Here is a 24,883-nt window from a genome sequence, read left to right on the forward strand (position 1 = left end):
AGCCCCAAGTTTACTTGTTCAAGGTCACAGAGTTGACTAAGGGGCAAATCAGGATTTGAACCAGCTTTTGATTCCAGGCACTATGCGTGATATGCTGGTCTAAAATATTGTTGAACATAGTTAGCCAAGAACTGGAAATTGTTTTCTTGTTCTTTTGAGTGTTTGGTTTTGTTCCCTTGTCACCTTTGCTGTCTGTGTAGAAAGAATTTTGATTGTTTCAATGAAAGACACTGTGTTAAAGACTTGAAAATTCTGCCTACATATTGTAAATATGAACCAAGGTGTCCAAAGATGAAAAATCGAAAGGCAGAAAACAGTAAGTTTCATGACGGTGGAATTGTGGAGGGAGGTTGAGGGCCTGTTGAGATTAGAAATAGTGGCTGCTTGGGATAGCTAAAGTAAGACATTCTGCATGAGAGGATATTACAGTTGTTCTGGTCCCATTCCCTCACTTCAAAAGCATGGTAACAGCACCCTAGAGATGTTTTATTAGTCACCCAAAGTCATATAGGTTGCTATTGTCATTGGAGGGAGCAAAGAAATGGGAATTTAGGGTGTTGATGTCAGATGGGGAAAAAGAGCTCTAGAAATGTAGGAGAAAGGGTCTGCCAGGTAGTGGAAAAACTTATCAGTAGAACTGATTAAGTGTCTCCCTCAGGGACCTGAGTGCAAATAAAGCAGGGTGGGAGGGAAAGGTGAAAAAACAAAAAACAAAAAAAACCCTTTTATCTTTTGGGGTCCATATATCATATGGACTATAAATTCTTCCTAGCAAACTGTTTTGGAATTATAGTAAAGAGAGCTGAGCAGTAAAGACTGAGCCATAGAAAGCCTCTTCACTGCTTCTCAGGTACTCACAGGCTGAAGTAGGAGGATCCCAAGTTCAAGGTCAGCCTGGGTAACTTAGAGAGACCCCATCTCAAGATAAATAAAAAGGGCTGGGGAAGGAGCTCAATTGGTAGAGCACTTGTCTAGCTTATGCACAGCCCTGGGTTTATTGCCCAGTCCTGAAGAAAAACAAATGAAACTTCTTACTAGGACAATATGGGAAGTGAAAGTTGATAAGGCTTAACATTTTCATTGCTAAGTGAATTCTAAAGCCAGACACGGTGGTACACATCTTTAGTCCCAGCTACACAGGAAGCTGAAGCAGGAGGATCAATCAAGAGTTTCAGGCCAGCCTGGGTAACATAATGAGATCCTGTCCCTAAAAATATAAAATTTAAATAAAAATACATATTAAAAAAAATTTTAGCAGTATTAGGAATCAAACCCAGGGTCTAGAATGTGCTAGGCCCTCTATCACTGAGCCTCACCAGTCCGTAAATAAAGTAGTGACTACATGTTAGTACAGGTAGTACAGGGTTCAGGCAAACTGTGAAGGTGGTGGTTCTGAATTTGGGAAACAAAGTTTCTAATTGTCTTACATGTGCCTAAGTATGACCCTTCATATCACCATGAATGCTTCCTGTCCTCATTCAAAATCATTAAATCCTGTGGAAACAATTAAGGTTTGGTAAAGAGAGTGGCCTCCCCCTCCACAAACTTTTGAATACAGAGATTTAGGGACCCCTGGCCAATTCCATCAGGATGCAGGCTTGTCAGAACCCCGAAAGATCTGAATGAGACTGCATTCCTTTGTCCACTTTTCTGTTCATTAACATCTTCTTTGAGAGCAAGCCTCTGAAATAAAACCTGAAATGTAACCTAAGTGCTGTGCTCTCTCTTAGTAGTGCTAAGAAGAAAATTAATGAAATAAATTTCTAAAATGCATTTTTAAATACCAGTTTTATTTTTTCCTCATTGATACAGAAAACAGCTTACTGTAACATTGTTTTTGAAAAAAATTTAAAATACCATAGAACATCATAAAGCAAAACCCCAAACAAACAAAACATGCAACCATGATAAAATTTAAAAAAAAATTTAAAGCATAGTAAGGCGTACTGTATTCATGGGGTCATGTCAATTGGTATAGGAACCACTGTAACCAGGTCTTCCAGTAGGGGATGAAAGAGATTGGACTTAATTTCAACTCCAACAAGAACAAGTAGGGATTTATAATCAAGGAGAAGGGTAGGAATCAGTGGATGGAAAAATTACTACAGGAAACATCAAGGATAACCTGGCTAAACAGACTTGATAAGATTCACCATGACAAAATTTCACCAGTAACCCTATACTTTTTTTAGTTCTGTCTTTGGATTCCATATGATTATTTGGTAGAAAAACTTTCTTCTTTTTTTTTTTTTTTTTGGTAGAAAAACTTTCTGCTGTAAGCTGATGGTCAAGTTATTTAAAGGTATAGAGAGGAACAAAGAGGAGTTTAATGCACTGGGTTGTTGATAAGGGACGAGAGTGTTTAGTTTTTTCTTTTCTGAAATCTGTTTTGTTTTATGGTTCTATGCTGGATAATGACACATGCATATTACTTCTCCTTACAAAGGTGGAGTGTGTGATGTATGAACTCACCTACTATTTAGTACCTACATCATTGCAGATATTATCCACAATGAGTAAATAGAATGACAAAGGAGCTCCTAGTTGATGGAGCATTCTACTGAGCCAGAATAGCAAAGATCTGCAACCTGCACCACTGCCTAACAGCTTCCAAAGAGTTCCATCAGGTGCTTTCAAGACACTAAGCAATCACAGCTCTTCCTTATTGTTGCCCTCCTCCACAAGGACCTGTGCTCTTACAAAATACAAGGAAAGGTAAAGAGAGTATTAAAGTTTTTATCCTGCTCTACATGGTATTGTTTCTAGAAGACTTGGTAATATAGCCTAAGTTTTTTTTAGAGAAACAAGCATACTATAGATGTGCACCTATTAAAAACTAAAACATTTACTCAGGCATTTTTTTTTTAATGAGAGATACAAGGGCTGAAGAGTTATTACATAAATACTTAAATATATGACTTCAAAACTTTTAAGAGTACAAGCAAAAGCAAGAACTAGAATTACCGGGGGAAAAAGAGAAACTAGATATATTTTTGTGGGGGGGAAAGAATCTGAATGTTCGTGAAATATGAAGAGAAAAAGGAGTTAATTTAAATAAAAATGATTAATTTCAAATCTTTCGTTTAAATACATTTGGATCCAATTTATAATTATCTAGTTCCACAAAAAATATATTTTCCTGTTTGGCTTAGGGTATCTAAGAAAACAAAGGAAGAAACTGCTTTCTGCTTATCCTTACCATTTCATCCTCTGTTAGCATTGTCCTCTGAATATGAATATACCTAGCAATATCTATCATTAAATCTATGCTAGAAATACAATTAATTCCACCTGTAGCTGATGAATGTTTTCTGGTTATTTTTCAAGGCAAACATTGCCAACAATAACATATATTGAAAGTCATGCAAATAAACAGATGGATAGGGAAAAAAAAAAGACAGACACAGATGGTCTAAGTAATACAAAGTTTGTGCAGAATAGTAAACAAAACAGAAATCCATCTGGGTCAGAGGTATACAGTTAATTTCTCTTGCTCAGGCTCAGGTTTCCCCTTGATGGGTCTTTAATGGTTCACCTAAGTTCAAATGGAAGAGCATCATTCTTCTTTTTTAACCAAACATGCCCAGGTACAGCTGCTTCTCTTTCCTATGGTAGCTGCTGAGTTCTGACTGCGTTAGCTGAAGGTACCTCCGGACATTGGCATCTTGGGAGATGATTGAGAAGGCAGTTAAGAGTTAGACCATAATTGCACTCTAGGGTTAGTGAATATATCACAATTATTCTATTCAATAGTAAATTTCATTGATTAATGCCACATTAATTCTTCAAAAATTAATGAGGCACTCTGGCACATGCCTATAATCCCAACAACTCAGGAGGCTGAGGCAGGAGGACTACAAGTTCCAGGCCAGACTCAGCAATTTAGGGAGACCTTGTCTCAAAATAAAATAAAAAGGGCTAGGAAAGTAGCTCAATGGTAGAGCACTTTCCTAGGATGCAAGAAGCCCTGGGTTCAAACCCCAGTACCCAACCCCACACGTAATCTGCTAGGGCTGGATTGGTTGATAATTTTATAATTTTGGTTGATAATTTCATAATTTGATGAAATAGTTATTACCATCATTGCAGAGCTTCTAAAGATACTATTTGCATTGGTGGTACCTAATCTATATAATTGAAAGTTAAGAAACTTTCAATTTATATCTTTATTAATTCAGAGTGGGTTTGGCATGAATTTAAATTAGTGAGATTTGGGCTGGGGATGTGGCTCAAGCGGTAGCGCGCTCGCCTGGCATGCGTGCAGCCTGGGTTCGATCCTCAGCACCACATACCAACAAAGATGTTGTGTCTGCCGAGAACTAAAAAATAAATATTAAAACAATTCTCTCTCTCTCTCTCTCTCTTTCTCTCCCTCCTCTCTCACTCTCTCTTTAAAAAAAAAAAAAAAAAAAATTAGTGAGATTTGTCTAGGGACCCTCTCTTCACTCCAGAATGCACAAAAAGGAGACAACTTTCAGTAGTAAACCAACCAACACAGGAATGAGCATGTCATGATCTTCAGTGTTCTTTTTGCCTTGAAAACAAAGTATTAAATCTCAAATTCTCTCAGTAGGCTGTCTCTTTTTCTAGGTCACGCTTGGAGTTAGCTGAGCTAAGGGACAGAATGATAGCTAAAGCACAAGCCAGTATCCAGCTGGAAAGGGGGCAGAATGAGGATTATTAAGGTTATTCAGTGGGATCCACAGTAACACTCAAAAAGGCTAGGGAACGAATGTTGAAGAACAGTGCTTCTCAAATCCCTCTTGCACATAGCAGGGTGACTACAGAAAATGAAAATATACATTTCAAAAGCAAGAAGGGTCTGAAGTTTTCACTATAAAGAAATAATACAGTGAAAGAGTGCTTGCCTAGCACATGTGAGGCACTGGGTTCGATCCCCAGCACAACATAAAAATAAATAAAATAAAGGCATCATGTCCATCTACAACTAAAAATATTTTTTTAAATATTTATTTAGTTAGTTAGTTATCTGCAGACACAACATCTTCGTTGGTATGTGGTGCTGAGAATCGAACCCGGGCCGCACGCATGCCAGACAAGCGCGCTACCGCTTGAGCCACATCCCCAACCCCTAAAAATATTTTTTAAAAAAGAAAATTAAACAATAAAAGGAAGAGAGATGTTCAACCTGATTTAAACATGACATAACTTATCAAAACATTACATGTTGCCAGGTGGTCCACACCTTAATCAAGTGATTTGGGAGGCTAAGGCAGGAGGATTCCAAGTTCCAGGCCAGCCTGGACAATTTTGCAAGACCCTGAGCAACTTAAGGAGATCTTGTATCAAAATTTGAAAAGGGGGCTAAGGGCTGTAGCTCAGTAGTAGAGTGCTTCCCTCACACCTATGAGGACTGGGTTCAATCCTCAGCACCACATAAAAAAATAAATACATAAAGAAATATTGCAGGGGCTGGGAATGTGGCTCAAGTGGTAGCGCGCTCGCCTGGCATGCGTGTGGCCAGGGTTCGATCCTCAGCACCACATACAAACAAAGATGTTGTGTCCGCCGATAACTAAAATAAATAAATAAATATTAAAAACTTCTCTCTCTCTCTCACTCTCTTTAAAAAAAAAAATGAAAGAAATATTGCATCCATTTACAACTAAAAAAATATTTAAAAAAAATTTTTTAAAGGATTGGGAGTTGGAATGCTGGCTCATGCCTATAATCCTAGTGGCTTAGAATGCTGAAAAAGGAAGATCTCAAGTTCAAGGCCAGTCTCAGAACTTAGGTTCTGTCTCAAAATAAAAAAAATAAAAAGGGCTGGGGTAATAGAGTTTTGTGGTAAAGTACCCCTGAAGTTAAATCCTGAATATTGAAAAAGTATAAAAAGATTGGAGATATTGGACTGACCGGTATGCAGGTCAGTGGTAAAGTGCCCCTAGGTTCAATTCCTAATACCAAAAAAGAAAAAAAAATACATTTTTAAAAATTTAACTTGTACATATGAGCGCTCGCCTAGCAGGTGTGAGGCACTGGGTTTGATTCTCAGTACCACATAAAAATAAAGGTATAGTGTTCATCCACAACTAAAACAAATTTTTAAAAATAAAATAAAAAATAAGGCTGGAGGTGTAGCTCATTGGTACAGTACATGCTTCACATGTGCAAAGTTCTGGGTTAAAATCTCAGTGCAAGCTGGGTACAGTGCTGCACGCCTGTAATTCCAGCAGCTTGGAAGTCTGACACAGGAGGATCGTGAGGACAAAACCAGCCTCAGAAATTTAGTGAGGCCCTAAGCAACTCAGTGAGACGCTGTCTCTAAATAAAATGCAAAAAAGGGCTAGGGGGCTGGGACCATAGCTCTGTGGCAGAGGGCTTGCCTATCATGTGAGGCACTCATTTGATTCTCAGCACCATATAAAAAATAAAAATAGCCATATATTTCATAAGGATATATACAAAATTAATAAAGGGGCTGAGGCTGTAGCTCAGTGGTACAGGGCTTGCTTTGCATGTATAGACACTGGGTTCAATCCTCAGCACCAAATAAAAATAAATACATAAAGAAAGATATATATATATATATATATTTTTTTTTTTTAGAGAGAGAGAGAGAGAGAAGTTTTTTAATATTTATTTTTTAGTATTCGGCAGACACAACATCTTTCTTTGTATGTGGTGCTGAGGATCGAACCCGGGCCGCATGCATGCCAGGTGAGCGCGCTACCGCTTGAGCCACATCTTCAGCCCAAAGAAAGATATTATAAATGACTAAATAAATAAATATTGCTTTTCTCTTGAAATAAGAACACAGGTGTGGAAGAAGTCTTTTCACTGTATACTTTGTGTACTAGGGATTGAATTCAGGGCACTCAATCACTGAGTCACATTCCAAGTCCTATATTGTATTTTACTTGGATACAGGGTCTCACTAAGTTGCCACGGCTGGTCTTAAACTTGTGATTCTTCTGCTTTGGCTACTGAGTTGCTGGGATTATATGCTTGAGCCACAGTGCCAGGCTAGCAGGACAATTTTATTTGTCCTCACCACTTCAACACCTTTCTCACTCACCTTTAGGCTGCCTATTAACAGCAGCCAGGAGGTAGTGCCGAGCCTGGTCATAGTCTTGCAGATGAAAGAAGGCTACCCCGGCCCGATACAAGGCCTTCGCATTATCAGGCTGTCGTTCCAGGACTTTCTGACTGTATTCTCTTACTCGCTCGTAGTTCACAGGCTCCATCTGAAGGAGACAGGCTAATGGGCCAAATAAAACGTGGAAAGAAGGAGGAAGAAAGCCTTATTATACTGATTCCACTCCAACTTCAGGCAGTATCCAACAAAAATGATCTCAATGTTCATTCATTGAACAAATATGCATGTCTCTCATTTGCCACAAACTCTTACAGGCACTGTAGATACAGCAGGGAATAAAAGGTTTATATGCTTGCAATCTTTGAGATCTGCCAATTGCATTCTTATAGCTAGCACTGGGTTAGGCCCAGTTATAAAACCAGAAAGAATATTCTTTACAATTTTATTTAAAACACTTCTTCATTTTATCTGTTCTACCTATGATTGTGTTCTGAATTCTGTATTTCACCACAGTTCTAGTACTTCCATTTCATTAAAAACAGGGATTGTGGGCTGGGGCTGAGTGGTAGCACTCTTGCCTAGCATGCATGAGACCCTGGGTTGAATTCCCAGCACAAACAAATAATAACTTACAAAAAAAAAAAAAAAACCCACTGTTTGTTATTAATTGTGAGGAAATAGCAGAAATAGCAAGCATTGTTCTTTGTGTTTGGTTTACTCTTATCTTCTTTAATCATCTCATCCACACTATTACTACTTAATGGATAAATAAATCAAGGCTCTTAGAATTTAAACAACTTGTCCAAGATCTCACAGCTGCTAGGTGGAATGATTATGAAATTTGAATCAAATTCTAACTCCAAAATCAGCATCATTCTCAATGACAATGTATCCCTTCAGTATTGGACCATTTAATGGGACTTCGAAATATAAAATGCTTAGGAGGCAATATTTGTCTTTCTCTAATTTTTTTCCCCACTGTACTGGGGATCAAACCCACCGTTTTATGCATGATAGGTAAGCTAGCACTCTACCACTGAACCACATCCCTAGCTGCCCCATCCCTACTGGGTGAGGATTGAACCCAGAAGCCTTATGCACATGAGGCAAACACTCTACCAACTGAGCTATATCCTAGCCCCCCAGTTCCAGCCCCTTTCTGTAATGAAAAGAAGGAAGGGTGCACTGGTGCATGTCTGTAATCCCAGAAACCCCGAGGCTCATGCAGGCTGATTGCCAAGTTGAAGACCAGCCTCAGCAACTAAGCAAGGCCCTCAGCAACTTAGCGAAACCCTGTCTCAAAGAATAAAAAGGGTTGGGAATGTGATTCAGTGGAAAAGCTCTCCTGGATACAATCCCTGTTGCCAAAATGGGAAGGAAAATATATTCCCCATTTCACAATTGTGGGAATTAAGTACACTATTACTAAATTGTGAAGCAAAGATGGATCAAAATTCAAGGATGAGGAGGACATTAAAGGGCCTAGGCTTATGTATGTATCCCTCTACAACATCTCCACCAAGTGGTTGTATGATTTATATGTACATATTCACTCAGCAGTCAACTAATCCATTACCCTAGCATCATTAATTCATTTGACAACTAGCAACTGAACATGACCATGTACTAGATACTGAACTAGGAGCAAAGACAAAAGAAACAAAGTAGACATCTTGTTGATTAAATAAAGCTTATGTGTCCTAATCTGAAATTGGGAGGAATACAAAACACTTTTAAAATTTTAAGAAAATAAAACTGTTGGGATAGATAGTGAATGAAGTTAGAATGCTGCTCAATTACCAAAGGCTTCTCTAAGAAAATGACATTACGGGACTGGGGATGTAGCTTAGTGGTAGAGCACTTGCCCAGCACATGCAAGGTTCTGATTTCAATCCCCAGTGCAGCAAGAAAAAAAGAAAGTGACTTTGGAGCCAAGATCTGAATGACAGGAATCATTCAAAAGACAAGGTATTTTAGTCCTGTAGAGAGAGCCCACAAGTTTGAAAGGGGAAATTTGCTTTCAACTTTCAGTATACGGAGGAGTCAGGTTGTGTTAAGTGCTGTGGGCAAGAGTCAAAATATGGATTTTCTCCTAAATGTGATGAGATGCCAGTGGAGATTTTAGTGACATCATCTGATTGCCTTATCTGTAAAATGAGGATAAGCATTAAGTACTTTGGAGAATTTTTGTAAATAAACTGCTCAAAATGTTATAGGAACTCAATAAATGAAAATTGTTAATTTTGTTTTGTTTTGTTTGTACCAGGGATTGAATCCAGGGGTGCTTAACCACCTAGCCACACCCTCAGCCCTTTTTTAATTTTTTTGAAATAGGGTCTCTCAAAGTTGCTTAGGTCACCAAGTTGCTAAAGATGGCCTTGAACTTGCCAGCCTACCTCAACCTCTCAAGACAAACCAGGCCAATTCAATACATCTTTATGGAACATCTACCAAGCATCCCCAGAGGCTTTAGAGATGCCTAAGTCACAGTCCCAAAAAACCACCTAAAAGTCAAGGCAACATATATTTAATCAGAGAGATGGGAAATAAACAGAGTAACATATGATATATTCAATGGTGATGAGTATTTACAAGTATCATATCTAAAATATCTTGTGTCTTTATTGTTTGATCAATTCACTAATATATACTCTATTCTTTAATATGTACAGTATTTAGGTCCAGAGGTATATCTCAGAGGTAAAGCACCTGCCTAGCATGTGCCAGCACCAAAAAAAAAAAAAAAAAAAAAAGTACAGAATTCTGTAATAACAATTTAAGTTCTGGCCAGGTACAGCAGCATGCACCTGTAATTCCAGCAACTGGGCAGGCTGAGGCAGGAGGATCACAAGTTCCAGGCCAATCTAAGCAACTTGGGGAGATCCTGTCTCAAACTAAAAAAAATAAAAGGGACTGGGGGTGTAGCTCAGTGATAAAGCACCCCTGGGTTGAATCTATGTACCAAAAAAGAAAAAGAATTTAAGCTCTGAAATTAAGACTGCTTGGGTTGAATTTCAGCCCCACCACACTGTTTCCTTAAGCTTTCTCAAAGGATTGTTGTGACACATAAGTTAGTATATGTAAACGGCTTAATTAGTATCTATCCATGTATTTAATAAATTCACCTTTAGGAGACCTCCCTAACCATCCTTTTTATTTTATTTTTTTTTAGTTGTAGTTGGAAAACAATACCTTTATTTTTTTATATTTATGTGTTGCTGAGGATCAAACCCAGCGCCTCACACATGCTAGGCAAATGCTCTACTGCTGGGCCACAACCCCAGCCCCTCCCTAACCATCTTTTTAAAATTGAACACCTTGGGCTGGGGATGTGGCTCAAGTGGTAGGGCGCTCACCTGGCATGCCTGCGGCCCAGGTTCGATCCTCAGTACCACATACAAACAAAGATGTTGTGTCCGCCAAAAACTAAAAATAAATATTAAAAATTCTATCTCTCTCTCTCTCTTAAAAAAAAGAAAGAAAAAAAAAAAAGAGTTCAAAGCCAGCCTCAGCAACGGTGAGGCACTAAGTAACTCAGTGAGACCCGGTCTCTAATAAAATACAAAAATTGGGCTGGGAGCATGGGAGGATTAGACAAACTCTAGATAGAGCAAAGGAAAGGGAGGGGAAAGGAGGGAGCATGGGGGGTAGGAAAGACGGTGTAATGAGATGGACATTAAGTACATGTATGAAGATAGGAATGGTGTGACTAATTTGTGTATAACCAGAGATATAATAAATTGTGCTCTATATTTATAATATGAATTATAATGCATTCTGCTGTCATATATAACAAATTAGAATTAAAAAATCTTGGGCTGGGGATGTGGCTCAGTGGTTGAGTGCCCCTAAATTCAATTCCTGGTCCCCCCCCCCCAAAAAAAAAAAAAAAAAAAAACAACTTAAGTACTCTATTACTGAGCTACACTTCCAGCCTGTGTTCAGGGATCTTTATGTGTTTTATTACACTGCTAATCCTCAGCACCTTATAATTGTTGACTTAATTAAAACAAGCTACAGTAATTGCTATTATTGTTACTTAAGTTTAAGAATAGCATTGTTACTTGAGTTTAAGAATAGAATTAGGTTTTCAACAATCCATTGCTAAGAAGTATTGTCAATTAGATTTTTAAAAATCCCTTTTTATGGGGAAAGGTGTGGCCAAGTAATACAGCCTGTGCCCTGGGTTCCATTTCCAGCACTGGGAGGGGGGAAGGGTCACTCTTTAAACAACAATTAGGAAACATAAAAACTGCTCCTAATAATTCGTGTGGCCTGAACTTGGATTGTTAAAACATTTTTAATACATTGCAAAATAAGTTAATTAGTTCTATGATTATTTTGCTTGTCACAGAACAAACTTTAAGTCTTCTTTCTCTTAGTAAGTTAATCCTAGTCAATACTATGGCATTCACCTCTTCACTCAAGGCCATCCAAGACTAAAGATACGAGTTATCTAAAGAAACAATGCCAGTTTTTATCTATACTGTGTAAAATGTTCTAAAACTATCAGCATCACTGAAGAGCCTCTAAGACTCACACCCCAGGCCAACTGAATAGGAATCTCTGAGGGTAGGGGTTAGGAAATTGTGTTTTAACAAAGTCCAAGTGAGGTTTGAGAAGCCCTGCTCTATAGCAACTCTGAGTGCTCTATAGATCGGAAATAAATTTCAATTCGCGTCCGAATAACTGGAAGACAGTAGAAAAGATTGCTCAGGGATTCCCCGCCCCCAGGGTTCAGTTTTATGCTACTGCCTTGACGTTCTCTATCCACCCTTCGGCCTTGTTCTTACCAGCTAGATTGTTGTAGCAGTCTGTCTGGGTCGTATGCAGAATATTTTCTTGTTCAGGTGTGAGAGCCGGGCCCTGAGGTCCTAGATTAGGTATCGGGGAGGGAAGACTTGGATCCAGACCCCGCAGCTGAAGCAGAGCTCGATGGTACCTACTCACTGCATCACGGTACTTCCCTTCCCGATAGCGCTGGTTCCCTTCCTCCTTGTATAGCTGAGCCTCCTGCAGGCGTTTCTCCATAACTCTTGGTCGCCCACTGCTCTAGTGGAACTGGGAAGTGAAAGAGCACTGAAACTCTGGGCTTGGGATCAAAACAATTGATTTTGGTAGCCGACTTGATTACTCTTCTCCAGGAGAGACCCCGGGAGGGAAGCTTTGCTTGTTTCTAGCCACCCCCGACACCACTTCTCTGCAGTCTTTGTCAGTCTCCAGAAATGCAGGAAATTAGTTAGGAAAAGAATGTGGGAAAAATGAAGCCAAAGATTAAGTGATTTCCTAAAGAATCAACCCTGGAGAAAAGAGACTCCGCGAAAAACTAACGGCCGTGCTAGGGAAATGCGGCAGGCGTGAGAACGCCGGCAGAATCGCTTCCCCCTTTCTTATGGACACACCCCCCCTGACCTGGAAGAAGAAGGGAGTAGGCGGTGACAGTTGCTAAAACACAAGAGGGCTTTCCTCCATCCCGGCTCTTTATTTGTCCTATTCAACAGGCATTTGTGGATTGTCTGTGCTGTGAGTTGAAGGTCCGAGGTGAATGACATCCGTGCTCCCTACCCTCAGGCGAGGCGGAGGAGGCCTGATAAGCGATCCAACTGCAAGGCACCATTCGCCCGGCCAGTTTATGGCGCCTAGCGGAGGCCAAGCCCGGAAGTCTCTTCCCGGGTTTCAGTTTAAGGGCGGGAGCACGGAGAGGAAAGAGTCTACCTTCCTGACAGTTTGGTAGCTAAAGGGTCGCGCGCATTGCGCCACACCATCCAATTAGAAGCGGCTCCGGAAAAGTAATCCCGCAGAAATGACCCCGCCTACCTTAGCGGACCAACCCGAAAAAAAAAAGATCCCCCTGGTCTCTTCGCCAATTGGAAAAATCCGAACCATCACGGATGACCAATGAGAGCGGCAGACGACGATTCAAGCTGGCCAGTGAGAGAGACATAAGGCGGGATCAGGGAGTCTGTTGCTAGGTAGAAGTTGAGACATTCACAGAAAAGGAAGGCCAAGGAACAGTGTATTTTCTGGTTCTGGAGAGCCTTTTGCCTACTAGTCACTAAAACAACTGCTTTCATGCTGCAACAGCTTCCTTTACAGCTTCTAGTTACTGTCAAGACGCTGTTGCATACACAGGAGTAGGGAAGACAAGCCGCCGAGCAAGCAGTCCTAAGACGCTGTGGCGACTGGAAGTGAACCCGGAGTACAAGTGGTGAGAGAGTTGGAGGGGCGCGTGATAGGGGAGTTCCGGGCGGCTGCGCAAACCCCTGGCTGAAGTACGGAAAGACGAGCGCGCACACTCTTCCTTCCTACGAGGCACTTGATCCGCAGCCAGCCTGGCCCATCTCGGACCCTGCTGCGGCTGCGCGGTAAAACCATTGTCGCTGATTGGCCCGGGGAGCGAGAGGGGCGGGAGGAGGAGGAGGAGGAGGAAGGGAACTCCGTCGTCCTCGGCGCGCGCCCGCCCGCGGTAGGGAAACTGAAGGGCTGGAAGGGAAGCTGCTCCCAGTAGCGTTGTTTTGGGCTCCTTGAGGCAAAAGGGGGAGGGGAGGAAGAAGGCGACACAAACACTACGCAGTGGGGACTGCGCGGCCTCCGCCACTGCGTGCGTGCGTGCGCTCGCTCGCGCGGGCCCAGTGCTGGCGCGTGAGGCGGAGGCGGGCGGCGGCGGCGCCTGCGCGGTCGGGCTCGGTCGACGGTTCGCAGGGGAGGAGGCGGCGGGAGGCGGAGGAGGCGGCGGCGGCGATGGAGGTGAAGCGGCTGAAAGTGACCGAGCTGCGGTCTGAGCTGCAGCGGCGGGGCCTGGACTCGCGCGGCCTCAAGATGGATCTGGCGCAGCGGCTGCAGGAGGCGCTGGACGCCGAGATGCTCGAGGACGAGGCTGGCGGTGGCGGGTCCGGGCCCGGCGGGGCCTGCAAGGCGGAGCCTCGGCCTGTGGCCGCGCCGGGCGGCGGCCCGGGCGGAGACGAGGAGGACGAAGAAGAGGAGGAGGAGGAGGACGAGGAGGCGCTGCTTGAGGACGAGGACGAGGAACCACCCCCTGCTCAGGCCTCGGGCCAGGCCGCGCAGCCGCCGCCAGAGCCCCCGGAGGCGGCAGCCTTGGAGGCCGCGGCCGAGCCCGATGCTTCCGAGAAGCAGGCAGAGGCCACCGCCGGGTCAGGTGGCGTAAATGGTGGCGAAGAGCAGGGCACCGGCAAAGGGGAGGAAGACGAACCCGAGGAGCGGAGCGGGGATGAGACCCCAGGATCCGAGGCTCCGGGTGACAAAGCCGCAGAGGAACAGGGTGAGGAGCTAGCAGTGCCCGACTCCAACCTGCTGGGTGCACCCCTTATCCAGCACCTCGCCCCGCGTCGCGGGTTCGATCCCTTGTTCCCACTTACCTGAAAGTGCACGATTCCCGATGGGATAGTGGCTTTCATCCTCTGCCCACCTTTCTGAGTGGTTTGGCTACTTCTGTGGCTCCACTGTTTGCAGGAGGTTAGGTTCCAGCCTAACTTGGTTCCTTAGTACTAATGGATGAAAGAGTTATTTTGCCTCAGAACTGCTTGAGAGCTACCTGTGGAGCAGTCTCTCTCAGTGTTCCTTACCTTTTTCATAGCCAAGGAATTGGTGATTATGGGGGCCAATTGACAGTTGCAGGCGTAGGCCTTTGAGCTGACTGTTGACTTTCTCACTGTAAAAATATTAAGCAATAAATTAAGTCATCAAAGTTCTCTTGTCAAAAGCATATTGAGGGCTGAGGTTGTGGCTCAGTGGTAGAGCACTTGCCTAGCATGTGTGAGGTACTGGGTTCAGTTGTCAGCACTGCATATAATTAAAGTCCATTGACAACTAAGAAAATATTTTTTAAAAAACATTGATAGATATTGAGCCACGCGGAGAATCTGGAAATTTAACCTTGCTCCTTGCCTGAGCAGTAGGGGACAGCCTCTAGTGTGAGCTTGTTGAGCTTAATAGTTAACTAGTGGAGAAAGTCTTAATCTGGTGCATTTGGAACAAGTAACTTGGCTAGGGCATTTATCTTGCCTGTATTCTTAGGACTAAATTTTAATCATCTTTCTGAGTCAGTGAATGGACATATTTGTAGATTTACTGTACAGGAACATTTCAGGTTCCAGACTTCCTGGATTGAAATGATTGAGGTTCTGGTTAGTCCTTTGAGTAACCTGGTGGGAGAGACTTTGTAGAGACTCCACAGAGAGTTAGTGACCTTTCTCCTTTTGAAGTGATTGGATGGATAGTTGATTCATAACAGTATCTATCAGGGAGGGAAGCTAGAGCTCCTTCCTTGTCTTACTGTAAATTGGGTTGCCTTAGTTCTTTTTATAATGTTTTTTTTAGACTACTACCAAGTTAATTGGAACCTATTTTACAACAGTCACACACACCTTGCAGATTTTGTCTGATGTCCTGGAACAAAAATCATATTATGTAACCTTTGACTTGTGTGTACTCAAATAGCACATAAAAAACATTGAAGGATAAAAGACTGCTTTAAAAAAAAATTAAAAGCTTTCTTAGGTTAGAAATTTAGCTCAGTGGTAAAGGGCTTGCCTGGTATGGAGGAAGCTCTGGGTTTGATCCCCAGCATCACAAAATAAATAAAAACCTTCTTAGTGTTGCAAAATATAAAAGTGTAAGGAAAAACTGTCCCCGACCCTTTTGTAAAGAACGTTGCTAAATATATGGCAACACCTTTCTGCCCCAAATTACCTGCAGTAAAGATGCAGTATTATTTATGGGTATCTTATGACTTGATGGTTTGCTCTTGCAACTTTTAGTTAAAAAAAAATTACCTGATTAAGAATATAGTTATGTATCATGTACTTGAGTTTATTTGCTGTATAAACCAGCCATGAGCAGCTATGCACTTTAATGCAGGAAAAGCAGACTCTAAAATTTGAGCTATTTATATCATGAATCTGGGAAAATATTAAAAATACTAAGTTCCTACCTTCAAATCTGGTAAGAATTGAAATAAAATTAACCTGAAGGTTTGTCAAAGATCTAGGAGTATTTTTGAGTGTGTGTGTGGTATTAACGGGGAAATCTGCAAGTTTGACCTGATTTAAGCAGATAAATTTAGAATGCAAAAATTGTCCAATTTTTATCAACTGCTTGACTGTAATTAGTCCATAATGTCCTCCCTCCCACCATAAAATTCCAGCCAATGACAGAAAGCTAATGTTTGGAAATAAAATGTTCTATGGATGCAGTGGTAATAACCTGACTATTTTGATTAGACAGATCCTCAGATCCCCTTTAGTTTCTATTGGTCTGAGCTTATTCTACACTCCAGTATGAAAACTGCTGATTTTCTTTCCCTCCTTTTTGTAGGAGATGATCAAGATAGTGAAAAGTCAAAACCAGCAGGCTCAGATGGTGAGCGGCGGGGGGTAAAGAGACAGCGGGATGAGAAGGATGAACATGGCCGAGCTTACTATGAATTCCGAGAGGAGGCTTACCACAGCCGGTGAGGGAAACAGTCCCTTTCCTTGAAGGGAGTGTCTACTCTAATTTTGGTATACCTGGTGTTGATTGGAGAGTCTGGAAGGAGGGGTGGATTAAAAATGGAATAGGTTTTTGTAGGCATAAGTTTTTAGATTGAATCTACCATAGAAGCTCCTATTGCCGTTTCTCATTTATTGAAAGAAGCTGTCTGCTGGGATTTGATATTCACTGAGAGTTTAAAATGGACATAATGTCCTGCAGACACCCCTCAAAGAACAGGACTTTGGTTACATTGTATTTGCTTTTCTCTCATGTATATAGCTCAAAGTCTCCACCACCTCCAGAAGAAGAGGCAAAAGATGAGGAAGAAGATCAAACTCTTGTGAACCTGGACACATGTATGTCTAAGGCAGATAGATTGGGGTTTTTAACTTATCTCCTAAAAATGATTCTGGGTATTAAAATTTCATGGCTAACAAATTCCAAGAGACTTTGTGTCCATTTGTAACAACTGGGCATATTTGTACACTTTTGGTGGATCTCATGTGTTAACCACTATAGTAAATCAATTCCATCTTTCTTTCTTAATAGATACCTCGGATCTCCATTTTCAAGTAAGCAAAGACCGTTATGGAGGGCAGCCACTCTTCTCAGAGAAGTTCCCCACCCTTTGGTCTGGGGCAAGGAGTACTTATGGAGTAACAAAGGGAAAAGTCTGCTTTGAAGCCAAGGTACTAGCTCATGAAGATCATTCATTTATTAAACTGTCTAGTGTCAAATAGGTTGTCTTCCATGGTTTTGGTTTAAGTTCAGTGAAAGTTATTCCAATATTCAATTTTAATAGTTGTCATTTTTTGTTTGTATAAAAATTGTCTTTTAAGGTGGGCATGGTGGCACATATCTATTATCCCAGTGACTTGGGAGGCTGAGGCAGAAGGATCACAAGATCAGCCTCAGCAACTTATTGAGACCCTGTATCAAAAAGGAATGGGAATGTGGCTCAATGGTAGAGTGCCCTGGGTTCAGTTCCTAATACCACCAAAAGAGATGTGTATTTCTAACTCAGACTTTGCTCCTAAGTTAGAGTATGTAAGAATTCCTTTTCTGACTTAACCAGGTAACCCAGAATCTCCCAATGAAAGAAGGCTGCACAGAGGTTTCTCTCCTTCGAGTTGGGTGGTCTGTTGATTTTTCCCTTCCACAACTCGGTAACATTATTTTGTAACTTCTTTGCTTGTGTTTGCTAACATGTTGCTTAGTCTGTGGGAACTTTGGGGATAGGTGACTGATTTGTTGACTGTTCTAGGTGAGGATGAATTCTCTTATGGTTTTGATGGACGGGGACTCAAGGCAGAGAATGGGCAATTTGAGGAATTTGGCCAGACTTTTGGGGAGAATGATGTCATTGGCTGCTTTGCTGTAAGTATTCCTGAAGCTGTAGATTGATGGGGTGGATAAAGAGCCCTAGAAATTCAACTGTGCTTCCCATCAACTGTTACCTTTTATGCATTTGATGCATGTAACAGTTTGAGTGTCAAAAAAGATTAAAAGATAAGATTTAATCTACCTCAAACCTCTTTACCCATAAATTCTCATGTCTTTTGACCTTATAGAATTTTGAAACTGAAGAAGTAGAACTTTCTTTCTCCAAGAATGGAGAAGACCTAGGTGTGGCATTCCGGATCAACAAGGAATCCCTGGCAGATCGGGCCCTTCTACCCCATGTCCTCTGCAAAAACTGTGTTGTAGAATTAAACTTCGGTCAGAAGGAGGAGCCCTTTTTCCCACCACCGGAAGATTATGTGTTTATCCATGCTGTGCCTGTTGAGGACCGCGTTCGCACCGCAGTCCCTCCCAAGACCATAGAAGAGTGTGAGGTATGACAAACACTATACACAAACTTTTAGGTCTGTAATGCTAGATCTTTTCTCTAAGCATTACCAAACTGATTTGGGGTAGGTGTTCTTAAATTGGATCTTATAATAGTGGCCTACATTTCATTACATTCCTGGTTCTCTTTACTTGCAGGTGATTCTGATGGTGGGACTACCTGGATCTGGAAAGACCCAGTGGGCACTGAAATACGCAAAAGAAAATCCTGAGAAAAGATACAATGTCCTGGGAGCTGAGACTGTGCTTAATCAAATGAGGGTGAGTTTTTGGGGATTAATCAGATACATACTATACGCTTTGGGGGTGCCAATAAACTCCTATAACCTGTTGTCAGTGAAAAAGTTGGTCTTTGAAGTGTCTGAGAACAAGGGTCCAACAAACAGTCATAAATTTTTCTGTGTATGGGTGGATGGTGGGTTTGTTCATTTGTTTGTTCATTTGTTTTTAGTATTCAAGATTATACCCAGGAACAGTGTTTACCACTGAACTAAATCCTTTCTCCCTACTCCCCCACTTCCCCCCACCTTTTTTTTTTTTACTTTTATGTTTTGAGGCAGTCTTACTTTCTGAGATTGGCCTTGAACTTTTAATCCTACTGCCTCTGCCTTCTGAGATGCTGGGATTACAGACATGCACTACTGCACCCAGCTATCTTTGTTTTAAATAAAAAAAAAAAATTTTTTTTTCTCTGCTGTATTAATTTCTGAATACAGACAAAATCTTAAATATATCATCCAGGTGGACTGGAAATAGACAACATTCTTATAACTGAGAGAGAGGAATGAATCAAAGCAGTGGCAGTGGCTCTTGGGCTTTCACTTACTGCATAACTCCTTGCTTTCCTTTTCCCTTCCCTTATGTTTACCAGATGAAGGGGCTTGAAGAGCCAGAGATGGACCCTAAAAGCCGAGACCTTTTAGTTCAGCAAGCTTCCCAGTGCCTTAGTAAGCTGGTCCAGATTGCTTCCCGGACAAAAAGGAACTTTATTCTTGATCAGGTATTGTTCAAACATTCAGAAGAAACCTGATTTTTATAGAAGATGCAAGGATGAAAATTTGGCACCCAGTTAAGTTGATAAATCTGGTTTATAGTCAAAGTGGGGTGCATAAATAGACTGAATTAAGGGGCAGAATTAGGTTTACCTAATATGACAAACTGGTTGTGAGTTATGATTTTAATGTTTATGGAACTTTATAGAGGTATCTCAAATTAGTATTTTTGTCTGAGAATATGTGGACTCATATAATAGAGGCAATGGAAGGAGAATTAGAGCTCATTTGAGTCATGACTCTTATCACTTATTAGATTTGTGATCTTGGACAAGTCTCTCAACCTTACCTGAACCTCAGTTTTCCTGATGTACAAAACACAGTCACATAGAGTTTGAAAAATTAAAGGAGATCATGTATTACATGATTGAGACCTAATCTTATATGGTTGAAGTTGAGTGGTGGTTTTAATCCGTAAACATCTGTTATTCCTCCTGATCCTAGTGTAATGTATACAACTCTGGCCAGCGGCGGAAGCTATTGCTATTCAAGACGTTCTCCAGGAAAGTGGTGGTGGTTGTCCCTAATGAGGAAGATTGGAAGAAGAGGCTGGAATTGCGAAAGGAAGTGGAGGGAGATGATGTGCCTGAGTCTATAATGCTAGAGATGAAAGGTGGGCTAAAATTATAAGTGAGGGATCCTGACCCTGTTCAGCGCACACTGTATTGGGATCCTTTAGTACCAGGAGTGACTTTCCACATCTGAAGTATAAATCTAAAGTGCTATTTAATGAATGTAAGCACTTGAAATAAATGATTGAGCAGAGTAATTGGAGAAGCAGTCACCCCTTGACTCATCCTGTGTAAGACCCAAAATAGGGAAAATGGTAATAGATAACAGGATAATTAAAACTCATGTAAGGACTGGGGATAGTAGTTGAGTGGTAGAATTCTCACCTAGTAAGGCCTTGGGTTTCATCCAGCACTACAAAAAAATAAAAGTAATAAATTAATACTTCCTTGAGATATAGCTACTAATGGAATAAATATTTATGGCATGTCTCCTTTTTGTCCAGCACAGTTCTAAACATAAGGAAATAGCATAAAAACTCTCCCTTCATGGGATTTGTATTCCTTGGAAAGGGAGTAGAGTTCAGATTAAAATGTGGTGATGGGAATATCTTGATTTCTGTTACCTATAGGCTTACATTTTGTTGTTCTTTGCCCTTTTTTTGGGGGGGAGGGCATATGGGCAGGGCTTGTTTTTGTTTTGCTTTGTGATCCTGGGGATTGAACTCCGCTACATCCCAGCCCTTTTTATTTTTTGAGACAATGTCTCACAAAATTGCAGAGGCTGGCCTCAAACATGACATTCTCCTGCCTCAGCCTCCTGAGTTGTTGGAATTACAGGTGAAGACCACTGCACTCAACTGTTTTTTTGGCATTGAATGAAATCATTAATACATTACAATGCCTGAGACAAAGTCCACACGAGGTAGCCTTAGCTATTTTGATTGACCCCCCTCCTTCCTCCTGTTTGCTTAGGATTGTGATTCCTCCTTTCCTTTTTAAAAAAAAAAAAAATATATATATATATATATATATATATATATATATATATATATATATATATTTGTTTTAGTTGTAGTTGGGCACAATGCCTTTATTTATTTATTTTTATGTGGTGCTGAGGATTGGACCCAGGGCATTGCATGTGCTAGGCGAGTGCTGTGCTTCTGAGCCACAACCCCAGCCCTCCTTCCTGTCTTATTTGATGGCATCGCACCTACCCTGTCAACTGCTGGCTCTTTATATTCTGATAATTCCTAGCCATAAGGACTGATTTACACATCTGTGGGCCAGGTCCTCCAAGTTTATATAGAATGAATTATGCCAGTGCATGACTAATAGTCAGGCAATCAGAAATTTAGTTCAGAAATTTAGTTATAACCACCTACCAGGATATGTATTAATCTGCTCAAGCAAAGAAACCACATCTGGTATAGCAGCTGCAATTGGACTCACCACCTGATTAAGCTTACAAATTAAAAAACAAAACAAAAAAAACTGCCATTCTCTAAGACTCATCTCTCTAGTTTTATAAAACAGGGCTAACTGGGTTTTCTTTAAAATCATGGGATTCCTGTTGAAATGAATTCTCCTCAGACTTAACCTACGAACTTAATGTCCAGAGACTGGCAAATATGGTCTCCAGTCTTGTACAGGTGGTGAATGAGAGCGTTTGTATTCTTTGTTTTCTGTGGTCCTTGTAGATTAAGAGATTCTTCTGGGCTTGAATTTCTCTTATATCTATTCAACACCAAAACTTTCTCAGTTACTTTTAGCTTCTGTTACTTCTATCCTGATAAGAAACTGTAATCAGTTCACTACTGATTTGTTATGGATCACTTGAGAACTTGTAAATATACTGTCAGCAGATAACTCTTTGCCTGGGACTGATAGAATTTAGGGAAACTTAGGGAAGAGAAAGTGAATTTGATTATTTAAATTTGAGTCCGTATGATCCCAGTATATTTTTGTTCATTACTAAATGAGGCTTAGAAAGTCTTTTGCTTCCTGTAGTAAAATTTTCATAATGAGTTCTTACCCGTCTATGCACTTTTCAGGCCCACAAGCTTCTCTCTTACTCTTGTAGCCAACTTCTCTCTGCCTGAAAAATGCGATTATATGGATGAGGTGACATATGGGGAGCTGGAGAAGGAGGAAGCTCAGCCCATTGTCACCAAGTACAAGGAAGAGGCAAGAAAGCTGCTGCCCCCCTCCGAGAAGCGAACAAACCGCCGAAACAACCGGAACAAGCGTAACCGGCAGAACCGAAGCCGAGGCCAAGGATATGGTGAGTCCTGGAACCTGCCAGCCCCCAGCCTCAGTCTGTCCTTTGTGCTGAGTACAGCAAGACCCTCAGTGAAAAGCCAGGAAACCAAGACAAGTCCTTAACAATAAGGAAGTGCCTTCTTTATGGAGCTTACTTCTTGCTATATCATTTACCCCCCAGCTGTTTCTTATGATTATTTCATAATCCTTCAACAAAAAAACACTTTTCAACAAAAATGTTTCTTTGAAAAGTGCGGTGCCTTCTGGTCTGTCTAGTTTTCACATTAATGTGGGTTCTCCACTGTGTTGGTGTGTTAGGAGGAGGATTTGTGCAGTGAAATCTTGATTCTCAAGTTTTTTTGCTGCTTTGTCTTTTGGATTAACCCAGCTGTATAGATCAGAAAGTAAACACATTATTTGGTAATTTTGGGGGTTTACAAAGGAAACTAGGCTATTAATGAAACTTCCCCACTGAATGTCTAGTTTAAATCTGAACCTCCAGTATACCTTCATTACTCTTTAAAAATGTGTGTGCATGCGTGTGTGTGTGTGTATGTTTGTCAGCAGAAGTTTTAAGTTCCTGCTACATGCTGGATGCTAGGAATAATTCCCACCCTCAAGAAAAGGAGTATATTGAACAGACTTTGTTCCCTTTGTATAAAATGATGGATATGAGTTGTATGATATCTTGGGTCTTCCAGGGCTGAATCTGTGACTTTAAAATGGCAGTTTTTACTTGTGTTTCTAACTCTGCCATGTATACTTTTGCCATCTTAAATGTTTTGCAGGAATTGGGGAGCTTCAAAAACAAGGTGGCTTGGTTTTCTTATGTCTCTGATTCCTCTGCCCTCCCCCCCAGACTTTTTTTTAAAGAACCTGGCTGGTGCTTTAAGTAACATGTGTGAGCCTGGCCCAAGCAGGCTTCCAATTCTCCCAGAATTGCCTTTGGCTCCACTTTTTTGATTTCCACTCAAACGTGGAGCCAGGACCCCACGCCAGCTGTCTGAGCGCGCTCTCCATTTCTCTTCCAGTGGGCGGGCAGCGCCGAGGCTACGACAACCGGGCCTACGGGCAGCAGTACTGGGGGCAGTCTGGAAACAGAGGGGTGAGTGCAGCTCTCCTTCTGCTCTTCCCTTTGGCCTGTGATAGCCATTCCTATTGGCTTGGGGGAGCAGAGGGGTTTGGGCTGTTTTCTCAGGGCTTAGGGTTTTGCCCTTTAATGTATTCATCTGGAAGAATTTATCCTGGGAAAAGTGTTTGTTGTATTTATAATATCAAACTAAGACATGAGATGTTTAAGAGGGGGTAATGGTGATCATGCTGCTGCTGAAAACTCATAAATCTATTCCTCCTCTCTTCTCAGGGTTATCGTAATTTCTATGATCGATACAGGGGAGACTATGATCGATTCTATGGGCGAGATTATGAGTACAACAGATACAGAGACTATTACAGACAATACAATCGGGATGTGAGTATCTTCCTGGGGTAGAGGGTGGTGGGGGCAGGACCAGAAGGATGAGTTTGTGCTTTCTCATCCTTAACCAGCTCTGGCTCCGATTGATGGGGTTTCACCTCTCTTCTAGTGGCAGAATTACTACTACCACCACCCCCAGGACAGAGACCGATACTACAGGAACTACTACGGTTACCAAGGGTATCGGTGAAGCCCCTGATGTTGACGCCTGTCAGCCACGAAGCTGAATCTCTAGGGGTGCCAGGCACCCCCCAAAACACAACCAAGGAAAACAGGGGCTGTCGGGGTGGGGCTGAGCTGCCGGGGAGGGTGGTTGGGGGGGAGGGTGCGCAAGCAGGGGTTGGGGGTGGGAGGTGGAAACAAACAACAAAACTGTACATTTTTTTTAAAGTTTGTTGAAAAGAATATTGTCTTATTCTATAAAACATTTCAAACCTAGTTAGATATTTGTAATCAAAAACATTTGCGCAGAAAGCAGCACTTAGAGCTGCCTGTTCTATACCCTGCAGTTGGACAGGAAAAGAACTAAAAATGTCACCCTTCTGACATTCTAAGGCAGCTGGACTGGCAGCCAAGAAAGGGACAGTGGTGTCGTGGTGTGGGGAGAAGGGGAACAGTGTGAGAATACCTTCCATAGCAGGTAGGAGCAGGCAGGAGTGGGCCAGAGGAAGCGCTTGTGACCGGGGCAGTGAAAATAAACGATTGGCTCTTATCAATCACTTGCACCAACTAACCGTTTGTATTTTCTTTACCGACCTCTCCCTCTTGGGATATCTGGTCTGGTGGGCTGGGAGGCCACAGTATCCCAGTGTCCACTTTGCTGTGCCTTTGTCCTGCTTGGCTAAGGCACAGAGACTTCTAGTTGGGTGGTTCTATTATATAGGATTCCCAGGCCAAGGAGGCACGGGATCTGTTCTAGATTGCAGAGCAGAATAGCTTGTTCCCTGTATGTACCCGTTAATAAATTCCCATAAAGTTTTGGGGAGAGTGGGGTCACAGCCCTCAGCCTGAAGATTGTGATTTGCCAGTCTCTAGTCTCTGTCTTCCGAGGTTGAGAGAGGTAGGAGGTCTCTAAAATCATCTGTTACAGTGTCTGCCTCTTATAGTGTGAGAGAAGGAACGTTTCTCAGGGTTTCAGCTCACAGTAATGCAGGAGGACTCTGTTCACTGCAGCAGGATATGT

The 24,883-nt window shown here is 41.8% G+C and overlaps 2 protein-coding genes across 4 annotated transcripts; one reads left to right on the forward strand and one right to left on the reverse strand.

Moving 5' to 3' along the window:
- Positions 1-1,769: 1,769 nt before the first annotated feature.
- Positions 1,770-12,993, reverse strand: Ttc9c (tetratricopeptide repeat domain 9C). 2 transcript variants are annotated; one of them, XM_078045837.1, is made up of 3 exons: positions 12,878-12,993; positions 7,040-7,222; positions 1,770-3,664 (listed from the first exon to the last, which is right to left on the reverse strand). In XM_078045837.1, exons 2-3 carry the CDS (start codon positions 7,206-7,208, stop codon positions 3,570-3,572), a joined length of 264 nt encoding a protein of 87 aa, XP_077901963.1. In that variant the 5' UTR covers positions 7,209-7,222; positions 12,878-12,993; the 3' UTR covers positions 1,770-3,569. The 2 variants fall into 2 exon arrangements, with proteins under 2 accessions (XP_077901963.1, XP_005331535.1); XM_005331478.5 differs by having other exon boundaries at positions 11,854-12,920.
- Positions 12,994-13,801: 808 nt separating this feature from the next.
- Positions 13,802-24,433, forward strand: Hnrnpul2 (heterogeneous nuclear ribonucleoprotein U like 2). Of its 2 annotated transcripts, XM_005331479.5 has the most exons (14): positions 13,802-14,339; positions 16,394-16,529; positions 16,829-16,905; positions 17,099-17,238; positions 17,625-17,715; positions 17,814-17,926; positions 18,121-18,384; positions 18,536-18,658; positions 19,269-19,397; positions 19,894-20,062; positions 22,045-22,245; positions 23,255-23,328; positions 23,587-23,694; positions 23,810-24,433. In XM_005331479.5, the coding sequence occupies exons 1-14, from the start codon at positions 13,802-13,804 to the stop codon at positions 23,888-23,890; spliced, it is 2,244 nt and encodes a 747-aa protein (XP_005331536.1). In that variant the 3' UTR covers positions 23,891-24,433. The 2 variants fall into 2 exon arrangements, 1 of the variants encoding a protein (XP_005331536.1); XR_005733465.2 differs by lacking the exon at positions 23,255-23,328 and having other exon boundaries at positions 23,810-23,851.
- The last annotated feature ends 450 nt before the right edge of the window (positions 24,434-24,883 follow it).

Source organism: Ictidomys tridecemlineatus, chromosome 4 (assembly GCF_052094955.1).
Source record: "Ictidomys tridecemlineatus isolate mIctTri1 chromosome 4, mIctTri1.hap1, whole genome shotgun sequence".
Taxonomy (NCBI): Eukaryota; Metazoa; Chordata; class Mammalia; order Rodentia; family Sciuridae; genus Ictidomys; species Ictidomys tridecemlineatus.

Bases quoted from the DNA above. Each gene is read 5' to 3' on its own strand.
- Ttc9c (XM_005331478.5), bottom strand. From the start codon at position 12,091: ATGGAGAAACGCCTGCAGGAGGCTCAGCTATACAAGGAGGAAGGGAAC. The intron at 7,223-11,853 runs GTAAGAACAAGG...TTGGCCCATTAG, and splicing joins CTGCTACAACAATCTAGCTG to CCTGTCTCCTTCAGATGGAG. The intron at 3,665-7,039 runs GTGAGTGAGAAA...TCATCTCCCAAG, and splicing joins TGTTAATAGGCAGCCTAAAG to ATGCCAATGTCCGGAGGTAC.
- Hnrnpul2 (XM_005331479.5), top strand. From the start codon at position 13,802: ATGGAGGTGAAGCGGCTGAAAGTGACCGAGCTGCGGTCTGAGCTGCAG. The intron at 14,340-16,393 runs GTGAGGAGCTAG...TCCTTTTTGTAG, and splicing joins CAAAGCCGCAGAGGAACAGG to GAGATGATCAAGATAGTGAA. The intron at 17,927-18,120 runs GTAAGTATTCCT...TTGACCTTATAG, and splicing joins ATGTCATTGGCTGCTTTGCT to AATTTTGAAACTGAAGAAGT.